At 39.4% G+C, this 17478-nt stretch overlaps 1 protein-coding gene across 4 annotated transcripts in view; it reads right to left on the bottom strand.

Annotated features, from left to right (window-relative positions):
• Nucleotides 1-7818, bottom strand: part of Tubgcp5 (tubulin gamma complex component 5) — a 32924-nt gene extending 25106 nt beyond the window's left edge. Inside the window, exons 1-7 of one of the 4 annotated variants that reach the window (XR_009585524.1) lie at nt 7602-7791; nt 6181-6234; nt 5984-6092; nt 5198-5294; nt 4606-4685; nt 3492-3627; nt 541-655 (exon numbers count right to left, since the gene is read on the bottom strand). Coding sequence is in view for 3 of the 4 variants with exons in the window: in XM_021652629.2 (XP_021508304.1) it covers nt 541-655; nt 3492-3627; nt 4606-4685; nt 5198-5294; nt 5984-6092; nt 6181-6234; nt 7602-7747 (737 nt within the window). In the remaining variant the exon portion in view is untranslated. Of the gene's footprint in view, nt 1-540; nt 656-3491; nt 3628-4605; nt 4686-5197; nt 5295-5983; nt 6093-6180; nt 6235-7601 lie in introns of those variants that run through there. The other 3 variants (XM_021652629.2, XM_060367230.1, XM_060367231.1) reach the window with 3 other exon arrangements.
• Between the last annotated feature and the right edge of the window lie 9660 nt (nt 7819-17478).

Below are 17478 nucleotides of genomic sequence, written 5' to 3'. Positions count from 1 at the left end.
TCATTACTTGCCTCAATGAATATACGCAAATTTATCAGATATCAACAAATAAACACAATAAATGCCTTAAGTGCACTCCATATTAATCTTCCACATTCACTGAAAATTTTTTAGTGAAACATGTTCTCAGAGCAATTACAATTGTTTATCATGCAATCAAGCAAATGCTTAAAACTGTGCAATGTTTCTTTTTTTTAATTAGTGTATTTTTACAGTAAGTGCATTAAAGTGGAAATTAGACATAAGCTGGTATACACCAATCTACTTACACTGCAAATAAAAATATTATCACAATTACTTTTTTGATAAACTATTAATTAAAAATCTCGTAAGGGAGCCAGGGCTTAGCTCAGGAAAACAGTGCTTGTTTAATGTGTCTAAGGCCCTGGATTCAATCGCTAGCACGATATATGTGCACTCTTGTACATATTCCACTACAACTGTTTAAAACTAACAAGTTTGTAATTTAAGAATGGACTTGGTTTACATCACAAATCAAAGCCTGTTCTATCATTCTATTACTCAAGAAATCTAGCTTACCAGACAGCGGCTAAATTGGAGTGCAGATGCGCACTGTGTGGGATCCGGGAGCGCCCGGCTGTCCAGTACTGATGGACGACATGCTGCTCCAGCCAGCTCCGGCTATCTGGCTCATCTGCAAAAGAAGTGCAATATATACCAGTTTTTAGTGTTCTAGGTGCTTTCACCAACTAGTTACTGAAGTGTAGCTCCGAGAGGATGAGACCCTGTCTATGAGGGCCCTCCCATGGCCACTGTCCAGCCTGTAAATGAGAAGGCTTGCCCTAGTCAAGTTGTCACAAAGAAACAAGGCGTAAGAATTAAGAGGGGATAAAATGATAAATACCTGAGATAATACTAATTACTTACATAAAAAAACCCAAAGAATTCAACAAACTACCAAATTTAAGATGAAGATTCACCAAGAATGCCCAACACAGACAAACTGCAGACACCAATGTAAACAAAGTACCTATGTAAACCTATGTAAACAAAGTAAAACAAATTGCTCAGGAATCACAACAATAAAAATGTAAGACACAGAAATCACTAGATGACTACTTGAGAATTTAAAAAAGAACATTACCAATAAACAAACAAAAAAGCCATAAAATTTCATAGGATTGGGGCTGTATCTTACTAGCAGAGCATTTACCTAGCATTCACAAGGTAAGGTTTACTCCCAAGTAGAGTCTAATATAATGCAAATTAATTAAAAAAATGGAGGTACTGTTAGCCTCCCAAGTTACATCTACAAATTACTAAAACCCTAATCAAAAATTCAGTTGGATTTATTTGTCACACTGCTTCTAAAATGCTCATAGAAGAGTACAGGTTCACAAAGGGAGCTAAGGCAATTTTGAAAAGCAGCAAACGATGGGCTATGTATTCTATGCTTTAAGACAGAACATAAAGCTGCTCACCTGGATGCTTAGAACTGAACTCAGATCCTCTGGAAGAGCAGCAAGCTGTCTTAAGTGATCAGCCACTTCAGTGGCTCAAATTCACAGGTTTGATTGAAAACAATAAAGAACCCAAGATTCTCTTTGATCTAAGTCAGATGACTAAAAGCTATTTGCAAACTGTTTAAAGCTTAAGAACTGATATTAACAAAAAACTGTGGGGGAGAAGGCAATAGATATAAAGCCCAAATGATAGGCATGATGGTACATATACTTCTCTAATTCTAGCACTCAGGAGGCAAATGGAGGAAAACAGACTCAAGTTGCAAGGAGACCCTGTCTAGAAACTCTTGTGCACTCTTGTACATATTCCACTACAACTGTTTAAAACTAACAAGTTTATAATTTAAGAATGGACTTGATTTACATCACAAATCAAAGCCTGTTCTATCATTATCATTTACTCTAGTGTAAATGTTGACAATTAAATGAGAACAATTATCAAAAAATACACAGAAGAGTCAATAAATCCATGATGTCTTTAAATACCCAGTAGTCAAACAAGTGCAGACCCAGACAATTCCTCAGTCAGATTAGACCTAATTGAATACTTAAGAGATTATGGGGCAGGAACTTGTATCAAAGCCAAATTCTCACACAAGTCCAGATGGAGCAGGGAATTTGGGTTGGCAGAGGAAATTTAGGGTCTATCAACAAGAGAAAATGAGATGAAAATATTAAACTACATACTTCAGACTTCAATAACAGTTTAAGAACAGAGGAAGAGAAGCTCCCATACAAACATGGACAGATCTTAGGAGAGACTTCTAAGAAAAGGTAAGGAAGGGGATTTAAATATAATGCTAGTTATGTAATTAATTGAACACATCAGCCAACACAACGTTTTACAATGTACAACAATGACAGACATAAATAGCAAATATATTAGAACAAGTGTTTAGAACTCACTGACAAGAAAGACGAATTAAGACTGGGAATAAGGGGGCTGGAGAGATGGCTCATTGGTTAAGAGCACTGAATGCTGTTCCAGAGGACCTGAGTTCAATTGCCAGCACCCACATGGCAGTTCATAACTGTCTGTAACTCCAAGATCTGACACCCTCACCCAGACATACATGCAGGCAAAATTACCAATGCACATAAAAAAGAAAAAATAAATAAACAAGACTAGGAATCAGAAACAAAAGTGGACAAAATATGTGTAACAGGATGACTTTATCCATAATCTTCTAGTATTTTCTAAAATTTCTGCCAATCCTAGTTGCTCACTGATAAATGAAAAGATAAACATTCAAAGGAAAAAACTAGCTCCACATATCTTTTCCTTTTACTGTATTCAGAAAGGTTAGCCCTTTTCAAACAACAACAAAGACAACATTCAGCACAATAAGTTATCAGAACTAGTATTGAAAAACAGTAATTTAGGGCTGGAGAGATGGCTCAGTGGTTAAAAGCATTGGCTGCTCTTGCAGTGGACCCAAGTGTGACCTCTATACCCACATAGTGGCTCACAACCGTCTGTAACTCCAATCCTAGGGATCTGATGCCCTCTTCTGACCTGTTGATACCACACAAGTACATAGTATAAAAAGGAACACAGAATACACCTCACATAAAATAATAACAAAAATGTTAGAATATTAGTGCCACTTTTCTTTTCTGAACTGACAGAGGAGATAAAAGCTATGGTGCAATTTCTTAGGCATACAGTAAAGATCTATCACAGTGGTTCTCAATCTGTGGGTCACAACCTCCCTTGGGGCTTGCATCACATATCCTGTACCTCAGATATTTACATTGGGATTCATAACTAGCAAAATTACAGTTATGAAATAGAAATGAAATAATTTTATAGTTGTGGGTCACCACATCATAAGGAACTACATTAAAGAGTTGTAGCATTAGGAAGGTTGAGAACCACTATATTAGCAGCTTAAGATTTGGTAGTAATGTCAGGGCTTACCAATAGTTTCATCAATGCCATCAATCTTAAACCTGTCACTTAAGACCTTTTGTGAGAAAACACCAGGACTGAACCATGTAAAATACCTTCCCAGCAGACTTGAGGGCCCCCTTTTCTGTTGTGGTCTTGTTCTTCTAATGGGGTCCTGTCTACCTGTATCCCAGAGTCTTCTCTGCTTAAGGGCTGTTGTGCATCTTCATTATCACTGTCTTCAGACAAATTCTGATTTAAGAAGAGAAAAGAACTTACTCCTGAGACTGTAACAATTAAAGTAACTTAGGATTAAAAACAAAGAACATTTCTGAAGAGAAGCAAAAACCAAATTAAACCTCTATCTCTTAAAAGTTTTCATAATGGGAATAGAATGATTCAAGGTGATAAAAGTTGTAAAGCTGACAATCTTAGCCCATAATACACACATGTGAATAGTGTAGGTAAAGGCTAAATTTCGAATGGAGACCTAGAGAGGGTAATAACAGACAGAACGTAGACAAAAGTTTCTATGAGTCATGAAGAGCTTTAGAAAGCTAATTTTTTTCTCGTTTTAACTCCTCCAGCTTTCCTTTTTTGTGGCAAATATGTGAATTCAACTTTCTGTGAATGGAACTAGCAAGAACCACTTCTGAATTCCAAAAGAACCCAACATGTGTTATTGCCCTCAGGCAGTGACTGTGAGAATAAGGGGTTCTTTTTAATCTCCTTGACTAAAAGTGCAACAGGAACTAAATATAATCTATCACTTAGTACATTTATTACACTTGCCTATTTAATGAAATTGTTTGGGGGGAGGGATATTGTAACCTGAAAAATTGCACTTTTTTTCTTTGTGTTGAAAACAATACCACATAAATGGTACTGGCAAACATTGATTTAACCCAGAATCTTAATAAATCTTCCACAACTCACATCTTTAAAAATGTGTTGTTTTATTTAGAGAGAGTATCTATTTATACGCATGAGTGAGCACGCCCACCTGCGGCTCCTGTGTGCAGATCAAAGGGCAACCTGCACGAGTTCCCTTTCACCATCCAACTCAGGTGTTGGGTTGGCAGTGAGCACCTTTACCTGAGGCTCCAGACTCACCGGCTTAGTGAAGAGAGTTCCTGTTTAAACAGCATGTTTTATGGCAGAAGGACAAAGATTACTGCTGCCATGTGGGCAAGTACTTTCATTTGTATCAGCAAAACAACAGCCACTTACCGGTGTATCAATATTTGGACCAAGACCAATTTCTTCACCTTCCATCAAGTATTTCCCCCAGTCAAAATCATCTTTCTTTTCTAAAATGTAACAAAGGAACCCCATCAGCTTTATCATAAATATCTAGAGGAAAAAAAACCCCTAAAACTACAAGAAAAGAAACCCACATAAAACTCAAAATGCATTCAAGGAACTAAATCTGAAAATTCTGAGACACTTGGGACTGGAGAGGTAGCTGATGTTTGCCTAAGATGCCTGGAGCCATAGGATAGCTCTTTAATACTGAGCTGGGCAGAGTGGCACACACTTTGAATCCTTGACCTTAAGGAAGTTCAAGGCCAGCCTCACTACAAAGTGAGTTTAAAGCCAGCCTGGGACACATGAAACCTTGTCTTTAAACAAAAACAACAAAAAAAGGTCAGAGCTTATGTTTTAAATAAGACTTTACATTCATCAAGGCAAGGGAAATAATTTAATTTCCTGATTTTACAGGAAAGTAAATACTGAGGCAGTACCTCTGTGTAGCCTTGGCTGTGATTTTACTAAAAACCCCGATGATTATAAATAAGTCAATTTGTATCTGATAACATACCCACTTCTTTATGTCTTGGTGTTTCCACATAGCTGCTGTTTGAAGGGGAATCAGACAGACACAGAAGCAGTGACAATATGGAATAATGTGCATCTGTCTTTAAAACAAACAGAAGGGAAGAAACGCAATCAGCTTGAGGTTGGTGAATGCTTCTGAAACTAGACTCAGTAATGAAAGAATTACGCAACAGTTGTTTACACGCTTACATTGCTTGTTTTAGAAAACGTAAGTCATCATAAAATAAATTCTAATCTCTAAATCTTTCATAGTTCAAATGTTTACATGTAAGGAATCTAAGTTATATGAGGTCTGGTTCTGTATTTCTAAAAAGCATAAAATATTTGAGTGGGTTAAAGTTTTTATTCCTAGAGGAACTGTCATGTAATTTTTTAGAATATAATATGGATAAATGTGAAGTTATTCTCTGGTAGCAATATGCATCCTGAAGATTAAACATATCTAATAATTTGACACAGTGTGCTATATTTTATTTAACCAATCTTATTAATAACTTAGATTTCTTCCAATCTTTTAGTGCCACAAATTGAATATTCTTTCATAATTTTGAGTTTACTTGTCTAACAAACTACTAAAAACTAAGCCAAAGAATATCTGCACTTGAAATTTAAGCCCTACAAAAGTCCCATTTACATTTAGCACAGACGTTGCACATGGACAGTTGCACGGTGTATAAATGTGCCCTCTCACAAACCTGAGGGTGCACCCTATTATACCTCCTCCCTCTTTCCTGAGTGCACTCTGCAGATCTCACAACTGGAAACTCACCTTTATTTTCTCTACGTTGGGAAGTGATGCATTTAAAAACTCCTTAGTTAATCTCTTCCAACTAGCAGCTTTGCTCAGATCAGAATGAATGGTGAATTTTTCATAAATTCTAAAACATAAAAAAATTAACTGATACCAAATTATCTTTACTAAAACACATTAGCAAATACATAGAGATATATAAAGAATCAACATACCCTTCTATTGTTTTTTCTATTTTGTGACTGTTGACATCCAAGAAGCGATGAAATCTAGTAAAAATAAAATGCAGCTTTTAATGCCAATTCTGTCACGTAGCTAAGTATATTTCAGTCATAGCTCTCCATATCTCTGCATATGTCGGATATTTCTTACTCCCTATCCTCCAGCTCCTTTGTTTTATTCACAGGTCAGTACAACATTTTCTGAGGGTTTTTGACAGATCTTGCTACGTGGCTCAGAATTCAGTATGAAGCTAAGGATAGATAGCCTTCAATTCACAGTAATCCTCCTTGCCTAGGCCACCCAAGTTGCGGCAATCACAGACATGTATCATCACGACTGGATTTTTTTTTTCTTTTCAATATGAGAGAAGCCCTGTGAAGTCTTAACATTCCTCCTCTGAGTAATTTGCTAACTTGAAATAAAAAGAAAAGCGTATTTAAGAACAACTATCAAATGTTTACAAAGCTGTGGCAAGGGTCTGGAGAGATGGCTCGGTGGTTAAGAGCCCTTGCCATTGTTCCAGGGGGCCAAGGTTCTAGCCACAAAACCCACAACTGTTTATAACTCTAGCTGCAGAGTTGCTATCAGCTGTCTTCTTGGGCACCGCGCACACACAAAGCACACACGTGTACATGAAGGCAAACCACTCACACACATAACAACATCAAAACCTAAAATTGAGCAGTGGGACCAAAGGCTGTTATTAATGTAATACATTTGGAAATAACCTGAGAAGGCCACATGTTTTCTTTTGGTGACAAGTCATAGGTATGCTTTTACTATTCTTGTTTTATACTAGAGGACATCTTATGCCTCTCCCAACTCTAAAATTATTATCACCTGCCTCCTGACACTAGAAATATTACTTGGGATACAATTACAAATACAATTACATGACTTATTTGAATCGATTATGATTGTTAATTTGGACACTAGGCATGCTTTTCCTGAACCTGGGAGGTCTGTATTCTCTCTACCTAGGTATATAGATACTCATGTCCGTGCTTATAATCAGGGTCGGAGACTTTGACAAACTGTTCACTGTTCAAGGTGATTTTCACTGTGTTGTTCAGTAGTAGAACTTGAGTTTGTTTTATGCAAAAGGAAGACACAGAATCAGGAAAATATGCCTGAGCAAGAAGAGGCTAGTTGGTGATACTAAAATTTTAACAGGACGTGATCAGAATTTCGCTCTAAAAATTCACTTTCCCAGCTTAGTGGCTTTTGATGTGCAAAGTACTGCTGCTACGATGAGGTCTGCGGTCAACGATTTACAACTCGGTTCTAATTACATGCTTCTCGCCAGGGCACAGAGAGGAAACCAAGGCACAGCAGCGGCCGGCGGCTTCCAGGAGGCCGCAGTCCCGACCCGGCCCCACCCGCCCGGCTTCAGCTCGCAGCCGCGATCCCACACCTGAAATTGGACCACGCGAAGTTCAAGGCCAGCTGGAAGTTGGGATCCGCCTCGTCCCGCAGGCCAGTAACCCGCCGGACGAGCTCACACACATCACGGTCCAGCTGTCTGTCCATCCGGCTCGCGGACGACTTAGGCCGGGCCATATCCACCACCTACCTATCAGGAATCTCCGCTAAGTGGCGACTGTTCTCGCGAGAGTTCCGACCCGCGCGGCACTGGATAGTCGAGAAGTGAGGCCTGTTTCCGCGAGAGTTCAGACAGGGTTGGTGCTGGGTCTGAGGGAGGTGCTTATCGACTTGCTGCGGTTTTGGTTGCTCCGTGCATTTTGTTCTGATGAGGAGATGTGCTCTTTCGCCTTGCACGTTGGGGAATCTGAGTGTCTTCAGAGAGTTAGGCATTATTTATTATTAATTATTGTTAACAAAGGACTCTGGATAGCTTTGATTAATGATTTAAATTCTGTTGCATTTGGAGGCAACCAGTTTTCCAGTTTAATGTATGGTTCCCATCATTTTCGAGCACCATGAATTATTTCTTCCTGCTCCGGGCTTCGGTTTCTCCTCCAGATGATCTAAATTGGGCTCTCATCTAAACATATGGTTCTAGATTAGGCCAGGGACATATGATTAAAACAGAGGTAGAGTCCATTTATTACGGTGGGTTCCTAACCCTCCTAATGCTGCCTCCCTTTAATACAGTTCCTCATGTTGTGGCGACTCCCCAACCATAAAATTATTTAATTGCTACTTCATAACTAATTTTGCTAGTGTTACATATGAATCGTAACGTAAATATCTGATGTGCAGGCTATCTGATATGCCATCCCGGGGTGAGGTGGGGGCTCATAACCCACAGGTTGAGAATTGCTAGTTTATTAGCACAGGTAAAGTGGGACTGTGAGGGCCATCTGGCGGAGACTTGTTACCCACTTGATGGCCAAAGTTGTTTCTCCCTCACTACTTTATATGCATTTAACACTTTGGGTTCGATGGACCTTCCCTAGTGAGGAGGGCTGGTCCTTGGTACCGTGCAGGAAGCTGTGCTCTCCTGCTAGAGCCCTCAAGTTCTCAGATAAGGGAAGGTGGCTCACTCAATACAAGCTGCTTCCTGTCAGGCCTGGCCACTTGCATCCCTTTCTCTGAACTCAAGCAATAGAACTGTAAGTTGTCTTATCATGTCTGTAAGTGTGCACCTCACCCGATACGAAATAAAAATTTAAATATAATTTTAAAAATATAAAAAAGGGAAAGCATTCTTGAGAGTAGGAATGGGCTAGTGAGCTGAAGGTAAATTCATCAGAGCACCAGCCTCTGAACCTTTATAAAGCATTAACATCTATATAGCACCTGTTATCCCACTTTGTATATGTCAGGCTTTTCCTGCTTATTCTCTGCTCATTAGATAAATCTCTGATGAGGAAGGGCTTTCAATCTGTTGAGGTCAGGCTAAGTTGTTCCACATTGTATATAACAGTTTCCACCCAAGCTATGCATTGCCCAGGAGAATGTTTTACAAGAGGCTTTTGACTCCATTCTTCTGAGTAGATACAGAAAAAGCACCACTGAATAGTCACCTCCATCAAGCAAAGACTGATAACTTATCGCTGGGAATAGAAAGGGAGCCATCCTGTAAGCTGAGTTGGGGAGAATTGGAACTGTTAGGACACATGGACATATTAAATCAGGTAAACCAAGCACAAGGCCTTTGAACCTTTGAACATGACAGATAGAGAAAATTATATCTATCTCTCACATGGACCCCATAAATTGATAGACACCTACCACTGTGATGGTAAGGCCTCACACAAACCTATCATCTGGTATGCGCATCAAGAACCAAAGACTTGGCTAAACCCCCCACTGTTGAGGTAGCCTTCCCCACTGTCCCAATGCCCAGTTGTTGACCTGCCTGGGCCTGGATCTAATCTGCAGTGTTGTTGCAAATATAATGGGTGTTGGGCTATATTTTGTTTGTTATTTGCCCTATGATTATCACAGCGGTATTATTAACCCACTATCACAATCAAATAAAACAGAAACACTTGTTAAGATTTTATAATTGCCTTAAAATACCTTGGGTTGGGCAGATAATTTTATTTACATTATCTCAATAACCTCACCATCCACCTCCCAGCCCCCATCCAATGCCATCCTTTTTTTTTTCCTTAACCATCCTTATCTGGACTATCTTCCATCTACAATATTATGAACATTTGCCTATACTTGGTGTTTTGTTTTTTTTTTTTTATTTATGCCATCTTTGGAGTCCATTCTCCCAACCCACATGGTTTCTTTTCCACGTTAATCCATCGTGGTGACTTCCTTTCTCCTCTTTTCCTGTTCATCTGTCTCCCATGATTCTCTTAAACCCAAAGCCTGGGAACCTTTGTCATGCCTGCCCTCTTCTGCCCTGCCCAGGTTTTAGGCCTTTAATCATCCAATCAGGTGTAATGTCTTAGGTAGGTTTACATAACAAGGATAGGTATATCCAGGCAATAACCAGATCTTGAGGACCAGTAATTAGCATCAAAATGCAAGCATCAAATCAACCCCCAACAATTCTCCTTTTCTGTCTAAATAAAAAGGCCATTTTTAATAGAGTAAAAATAATTATGAAACAATTATAAAAACCAATATGTATGACTATATATATATACTATATGTAGTATATATATATAATGTCTAGTGTATATATATAGTATATATATGATGTCTAGTATATATATAGTATATATATAATGTCTAGTATATATATAGTATATATATATAATGTCTAGTGTAAATGTATTTGGCAAGTTTGAAGAAAATATCTATCGTATCTATGAGAGTTTAAAGTTTTGTACCTGTTATTTATTATAATTTGTATATATCAACCTAAAATCATCTATCTAGACCTAAAGCATCTTTTAAAATTCCTAAGCAATTAAGCTAATTGTAAAACTATGACTACCTGGTCTTCAACCCCATCAGAGACTTGAGAAGGAATACAATTACTTACTTAAGTAAATAGGAAGTACATGCTAGCAGCTTCCAATAAATAAACAAACAAACAAATAAATAAAATGACAGAGACAGTTTGCTGCTTGAACAGCCATCCAAAACTCCCTATAATGTTTCTGGCCCAGTACCTTTGACAGACTTATATGTGAAGCAGGAACTACTTAGGACTTGCTTGCCCTGTCTTTGCAGAGCTAGGCAGTTGACTTGTCCTGCAGTTAAGCTTGCCGATTTTAGGCAGAATTCTGTCTGTCATAAAGTAAGGTGGTTTTTTTTGTTTTTTTTTTTTTACCAGATGGGTGGTTTGCTACATTTGAAGCCATCTCCATATGGAGGTTCTTTGATGCTCATCATGTTCTTTGAGGTAGGTTGGATGCTGCCGGGAGATGACATGTCTCATTGTCAAAGAATTCTTAAAATAATAAAAACATTTTAAAATGCCATCTTCTGTAAGTCTCTGAGGTTTTTGAAGATGTATCTATTTTTCTTTATATATAATCTGTCTATCTCTAGAATCATATTTATCTGTGAAACCTAAAATGTATATTTTTGTGATAAATTTGACTAGTGTCTGACATGACCATGAGTTGAATAACTAACAATTAATTTGCATTACCTAATATCCTAAACAGTTTGTAATAGCAATTTTAAAAGTATTGGAAATAAATTTGTATCAATGTACCAAAATTTATATCAATGTACCAAAATTTATACCAATGTATCAAAAATACTTATTTTTGTATCATATACAAAATCCTATACCAGTGACGAAAAGTAACCTTATTTGAGAATAACAAAGCCTTAAATTGAGGAGTAGATTCAATATACTTTTTGTCTTATCATTCCTGAAGACATTTCTATATTCCCCTTTCTTTCCTTTCAACCCTTTTTTCTTATCTAAGAAAGAAAGAGAAAAGAGAGAAATCTCTGAGTCTAACCTTGTTTACTCTCTGAATAAGACCATTAATAACTTATAACAAACTCGCGATGACAATAAATACCCATAGCCCAAGAAAACAACCAAGAACCTCCCGAACCCCCTTAAGGGAAATGGGGTGTCCTCATGAGTTTCTTTTCTTTTAACTAATTTATTTTTATTTTATGTACATGGGTGTTTTGCCTGCATGTATGTCTGTATGAGAGTTTTGTACTGAAACACAGTTGTGAGCTGCCATGTGGCTGCGGGGACTTAAACTCAGGTCTTTTGGAAGAGCAGCCAGTGCTCTTAACCACTGAGCCATCTCTCCAGCTCCCTCATGAGTTTCTTATAGCTGATTTTTTTTTTATGAGAAAATAGTATTTGGGGCCCAAAGGAAATTGGGAAAAATGGTTAAGCAAACTAGCATTAATATTTGTGGTCCAGTCTCTAAATGTTGGGAAATTCCAGGCTTAATAAAAGTCCTGTTTAGAACAGTCTGAAATGTTTGACCAATTGAGATTAGTAGCTTTCTTTGAAGCTGTTTTGGGAGCAGGCTTTGATGAGGAACAGTATCTGAGGTGGTTGAAGCTGGAACACGCAAGATGCTGCAACAGATATATCAGTGTCTCAGCATGCTGCAGGGATGAATCCTGTCAAGTTTAATCCAGTATCATTGGTGTCTGATTATTTTTTTTAAGATTTATTTATTTATTTCTCTGTTTTCATGCACACCAGAAGAGGGAATCAGATTCCATTACAGATGGTTGTGAGCCACCATATGTTGCTGGGACTAAAACTCAGGACCTCCGGAAGAGCAGCCAGTGCTCTTAACCACTGAGCCATTTCTGCAGCCCCCTGCCTGATTCTTTTGTTCTGAAAACATATAATTTCTCACAAGCATTATACAGTCCTAAAATTATAAATGTATGAGATGGGGAGGATGCACAGATCAATTAAGGATGGATCTCTGCTGTTTGTATGAGCAGAAGAAAGACATCTGTAAATCTTTATTCATGCCAAATGAAAGGATGGCATGCGTATGTCATGGGGATTTTGTAGTCAACAATAAAAATTATTGTCCTGCTTGTTTGTCATGTTCTGTCCAGCTTGTTTCTGACTTGGGCCCAACCTGTAAATCTGTATTTGCCTTGGGAGATCTTAGGTGGAGACACTGCTGGAAGACCCCTGCCATGGAATCTGAGAGAAGTCTCAGGCCCACCTGTGAGGGATTGGATCCCCCCTTGTGACTTAAAATTTTTTTAATATAGTACAATTTATTTGCTTTGTACCCCAGCTGTAGCCCCCTCCATCATCACCTCCCAATCCTGCCCTCCCTTCCTTTTCTCCTCCCATCCCCCTTCCCCAGTCCACTGATAGGGGAGGTCCTCCTCCCATTTCACCTGACTCTAGCCTGACAGATCTCATCAGGACTGTTTTTCATAGTCTTCCTTTGTGGCCTTGTAAGCCTGCTCCTCCCTCAGGGGGAGGTGATCAAAGAGCCAGCCACTGAGTTCATGTCAGAGACAGTTCCTGTTCCCTTTACTAGGGAACCCACTTGGAGACTGAGCTGTCATGGGCTACATCTGTGCAGGGGTCCTAGGTTATTGCCATGCATGGTCCTTGTAAATCATGGTCCTTTGGAAATCAATCTGGTGCTTTCTCAGACAATTACCTCAAGATCCAGCTATACCACTCCTAGGAATATATTCAAAACATGCTCAAGTATACAACAAGGACATTTGCTCAACCATGTTTGTAGCAGCTTTATTTGTAACAGCCAGAATCTGGAAACAACCCAGATGTCCCTCAATGGAGGAATGGACACAGAGATTGTGGTACATTTACACAGTGGAATACTACTCAGCAATTAAAAACAAGGAAATCATGAAATGTGCAGGCAAATGGTGGGATCTAGAAAAGATCATCCTGAGTGAGTTATCCCAGAAGCAGAAAGACGTATGGTATATACTCACTTATAAGTGGGTACTAGGCGTATAATATAGGACAATCATACTAAAATCTGTATACCTAAAGAAGCCAAGCAAAAAGGAGGATCCTGGGTAAGATGATCAATCCTCACTTAGAAAGGCAAACAGGATGGACATCGGAAGAAGGAGAAAACAGTAAACAGGACAGGAGCCTACCACAGAGGGCCTGTGAAACACTACCCAGCAGGGTATCAAAGCAGATGCTGAGACCGTTGTAATATTTCAATAACACCAAACTTAGGGCAGAATGCAGGGAATCTTATGAAAGAAGGGGGAGATAGAAAGACAGAGGAGACAGGAGCTCCACGAGGAGAGCAACAGAACAAAAAAAAAAAAAAAATCTGGGCCCAGGAGTCTTTTCTGAGACTGATACCCCTTGTGACTTTGAGGAAACAAAGCATCACTATGAGAGGCCAGTATCTCACTTTCGGTTTTGTCTCTGTTGGCCAGAGGACTGATGTTTCTGTATTAATTCTGTTTGTTTTGTGTTTATCGTTCTTGACTGATGAGCTGGGACAAACAGACATGCAGATGACCTCAATCTCCTTGACACTGGTTGAGAGCCATTTCAAGGAAATTAAGGAACTCAAAATTTAAGGATCTCATAATTTAAATTAGGAAGTCAGAAAGGGAATGTTATGATTTCCCGTTTGTTTGGTTTCGACTATTGGCAGCCTTTCTCTTTTCTCTGTCACTCTCCCTACTCCTTGACTAACCCTTTCTTTTACAGATATCTCCTCATGTCGAGGAACTTAGAGCTGATCAATGATGCTTTCCTTCAAACCAGCCCTAGTTGGGATGGGAGAGTGGTATTTAGGAATTATTGCCAGATTCTTATGGTGAGTTTCAGGGTGGCTGCCAAATGCCCCACAAATATGTCGGATAACTCAGGTAGTTCACGGACCCGCAGAATCCCCTACTGACTTTAAGAAAAAAAAAAAAAAAGACTCATAAAAAAATGGTAAAAGGATCTGGGAAAATGGATTATGGCTCACTCCTTCCTAGTTATACCTGAAAATTCACTTTTCCTCTGAGGGAAATATCTTTGTGTTTTATATTCTGGGAAAAAGGCCAAACTCCATTTCCTGGTTAGTTAACTCTTGACTTGATTTTAACTCATTTCAAGCCCTGTACCTTTAAGCTAGGAATGCCCCTACCTTCTGCCTGGATGAAGCTGGCAGCCTGGAGCTGGGCACTAGCAGCTTCTCGGCCTCTCTGGTAAGGAAACAGATGACCAGTCCTGCCACAAAACCTCTATGTACATGAGAATTTGATTCAGCAGGTAACAAGATGCTCCTCCCTTGAAATTACAACTAAACAAAGTAAGAAAAAAACAATTTTTGTCTGTTTTTTTTTTTCCTCTTTCACAACTGAGATTTTATTGGCTGAGGAACAGAGTACACAAGACACTTCAATTCTTAACACAAGTACCCATACTTTGAAGTCACACATTGTGTTCACGTACCCAAATGAAAGCCATAGGCTGTGTTCATGTACCTAAAAAAGAGCCATGTGTAGTCCCTTTGAACTTATTCCAGTGAGGTTCAGGCCTCAAATTTGACAAGTTTTCCTTAAGACCTCTCATAACAATTGAATATTCATAATCCTCAATTCCATTGACCCACAATTTTATGGCACATATAGTACATCCAAAATTTTTATCTTTCACAACACATTATCACCATTGTTAGGAAAATGGACTGCCATGACCAGAGACTACAATTCTGACAGGGGCAAGGGCCAACAAGCGGTTTTCTTAGGAAATGATACTACTGGAAACATGAGACCGGATATAACTGAAAATATTCCAGACACAAATGCACAACTGAGACTCCAAATTGCCGTTTTAGTATGCTTTGTATTGTAGGATGTAAAACTAGCCCCCTTTACGGAATGTTATGGTGACCCCCTGAGACAGTCACAGTCTTTCCTGATTCAGTATCCTGCTATTTTCTGGTTGTACAAAAAATAAACAATCAGCAAGTGATTTAACCTCCTAAAAAAATCATTTACATTTAAAAAATGGGATGAGGTGGGACTTCCCCACCTCTTAAAAATGTTCCTAGAGTGTTGTAAGGGACCATTAATATTTACTATTGGTTTATCTTTTATTAAAGCTTGCTGTTAATCCTAAACAGCTCTAAATCTAATCCTAAATCACCCCACAGAGACTGGGTTTATTTAATTAACCTAGAACACAATGCTGGGCAATAATTACTCCCTCTTGAACCTCCAAGCCCTCATAGTTTCCTAACATTTAGATTTTACTCATTATACTTTTTTTTTTTTTTTGTGAAATCTTAGGTCTGGTTCATTCTCCAAGATCTCTCTCCTGCCTCTGTTGGCCTAGCTCTGCCGACCCCCCCCCCCCTTTTGCTTCCCACTCTTATCCTGTCCTCTGGCTCCTCCCCTCTATCCTCTCTTCTGGCTCCTCTCCTCTCCCCACCTACTCCTTCTTTTCTATTGTTCAACATTGTGGCTGGTTGGTTTTATTTTGGATGTTTACACAAAGTTGAGACAGGTGATGCTTAGAATAAGTACCACAATGCAATATCCGGATTGAAACCAGAGAGTGTGGGTGTGTGGGAGAAATCAGCATTTGAATGAACAAGGGTAAGGTGTATACATTTCAAAAGAACATTATACCAACACTAGAGCTACTAAAAAACTCGCATTTACAAAATAGCTGATAAAAATATTCCTCTGGATTATACAAGAAGGGAGGGAGCGACCACTGACAGACATCATGGATGGTTAGTCGGATATGGCTTCTTTCTCTCCTTCAGAGGCTGGACTCTGGTTCTCCCTCTCTGTTTTCTGCAGGCAGACCTGCAGGTTGCTGGTCAGTCACTTCAGCCTGTTTGCCCTCTGCTCCCCTCTTCCCTTTTGTTTTCACTTTTTTGTCTGATGATTTATCCTTTCTGAGGCCTTTTTCAGCTTTGTGTTCACCTTGGCGGGTGTGGGCTTGTCCAATAGGGTGCTTGTGCTGCTCCATCCTCTTGGGCATCTTGGCGGTGCCGGCTAGGAGACACGCCGCCTGACTCTGAGCTCAATTTTTGTCTGTTTTAAATGTATAAATTTCAGAAAAGACCCCTGTGCCCAGACTTTTAGGATCTGTCACTGTCCTTGTGGAGCTCCTGTCCTCTCCAGGTCTTACGATCTCCCACTTCTTTCATAAGATTCCCTGCACTCTGCCCAAAGTTTGGCTATGAGTCTCAGCATCTGCTCTGATACCCTGCAGGGTAGAGCCTTTCAGAGGCTCTCTGTGGTAGGCTCCTGTCCTGTTCCCTGTTTTCTTCCTCCTCCGAAGTCCATCCTCTTTGCCTTTCTAAATGGGGATTGAGCATCTTAGCCAGAGTCCTCCTTCCTGAATAGCTTCTTTAGGTGTACATATTTTAGTATGTTTATCCTATATTATAGGTCTAATATCCACTTATGAGTGAGTATATACCCTGTGTGTGGGATACCTCACTCAGGATGATCTTTTCCAGTTTCCACCATTTACCTGCAAATTTCATGATTTCCTTGTTTTTTTATTGCTGAGTAGTATTCCATTGTGTAGATGTACCACAATTTCTGTATCCATTCCTCAACTGAGAGACATCTGGGCTGCCTGGAACTCCTGCAGCCATGCCATGGGAGGTAGCCTATGGCAGTTCAGTATCCAAGTGGCCTTCATAGTAATGAGGACAGGGACTGTCTACATGAACTGATTGGCCTTTTCTTTGATCACCTCTCCCTGAGGGGGAAGCAGCCTTACCAGGCCACAGAAGAAGACAATGCAGCCAGTCCTGATGAGACCTGATAGACTAGGATCAGAGGGAATGGGAGGAGAACCTCCCCTTTCAGTAGACTGGGAGAGGGACAGGGATGGGGAAGAGGGAGGGTGGGATTGGGAGGGGAGGAGGGAGGGAGGTACAGGGGGGATACAAAGTGAATAAACTGTAATTAATAAAAATAATTATAAAAAA

This window comes from Meriones unguiculatus, chromosome 14, assembly GCF_030254825.1.
Source record: "Meriones unguiculatus strain TT.TT164.6M chromosome 14, Bangor_MerUng_6.1, whole genome shotgun sequence".
NCBI classification, from domain to species: domain Eukaryota; kingdom Metazoa; phylum Chordata; class Mammalia; order Rodentia; family Muridae; genus Meriones; species Meriones unguiculatus.
This window is presented reverse-complemented; position numbering and strand designations above follow the sequence as displayed.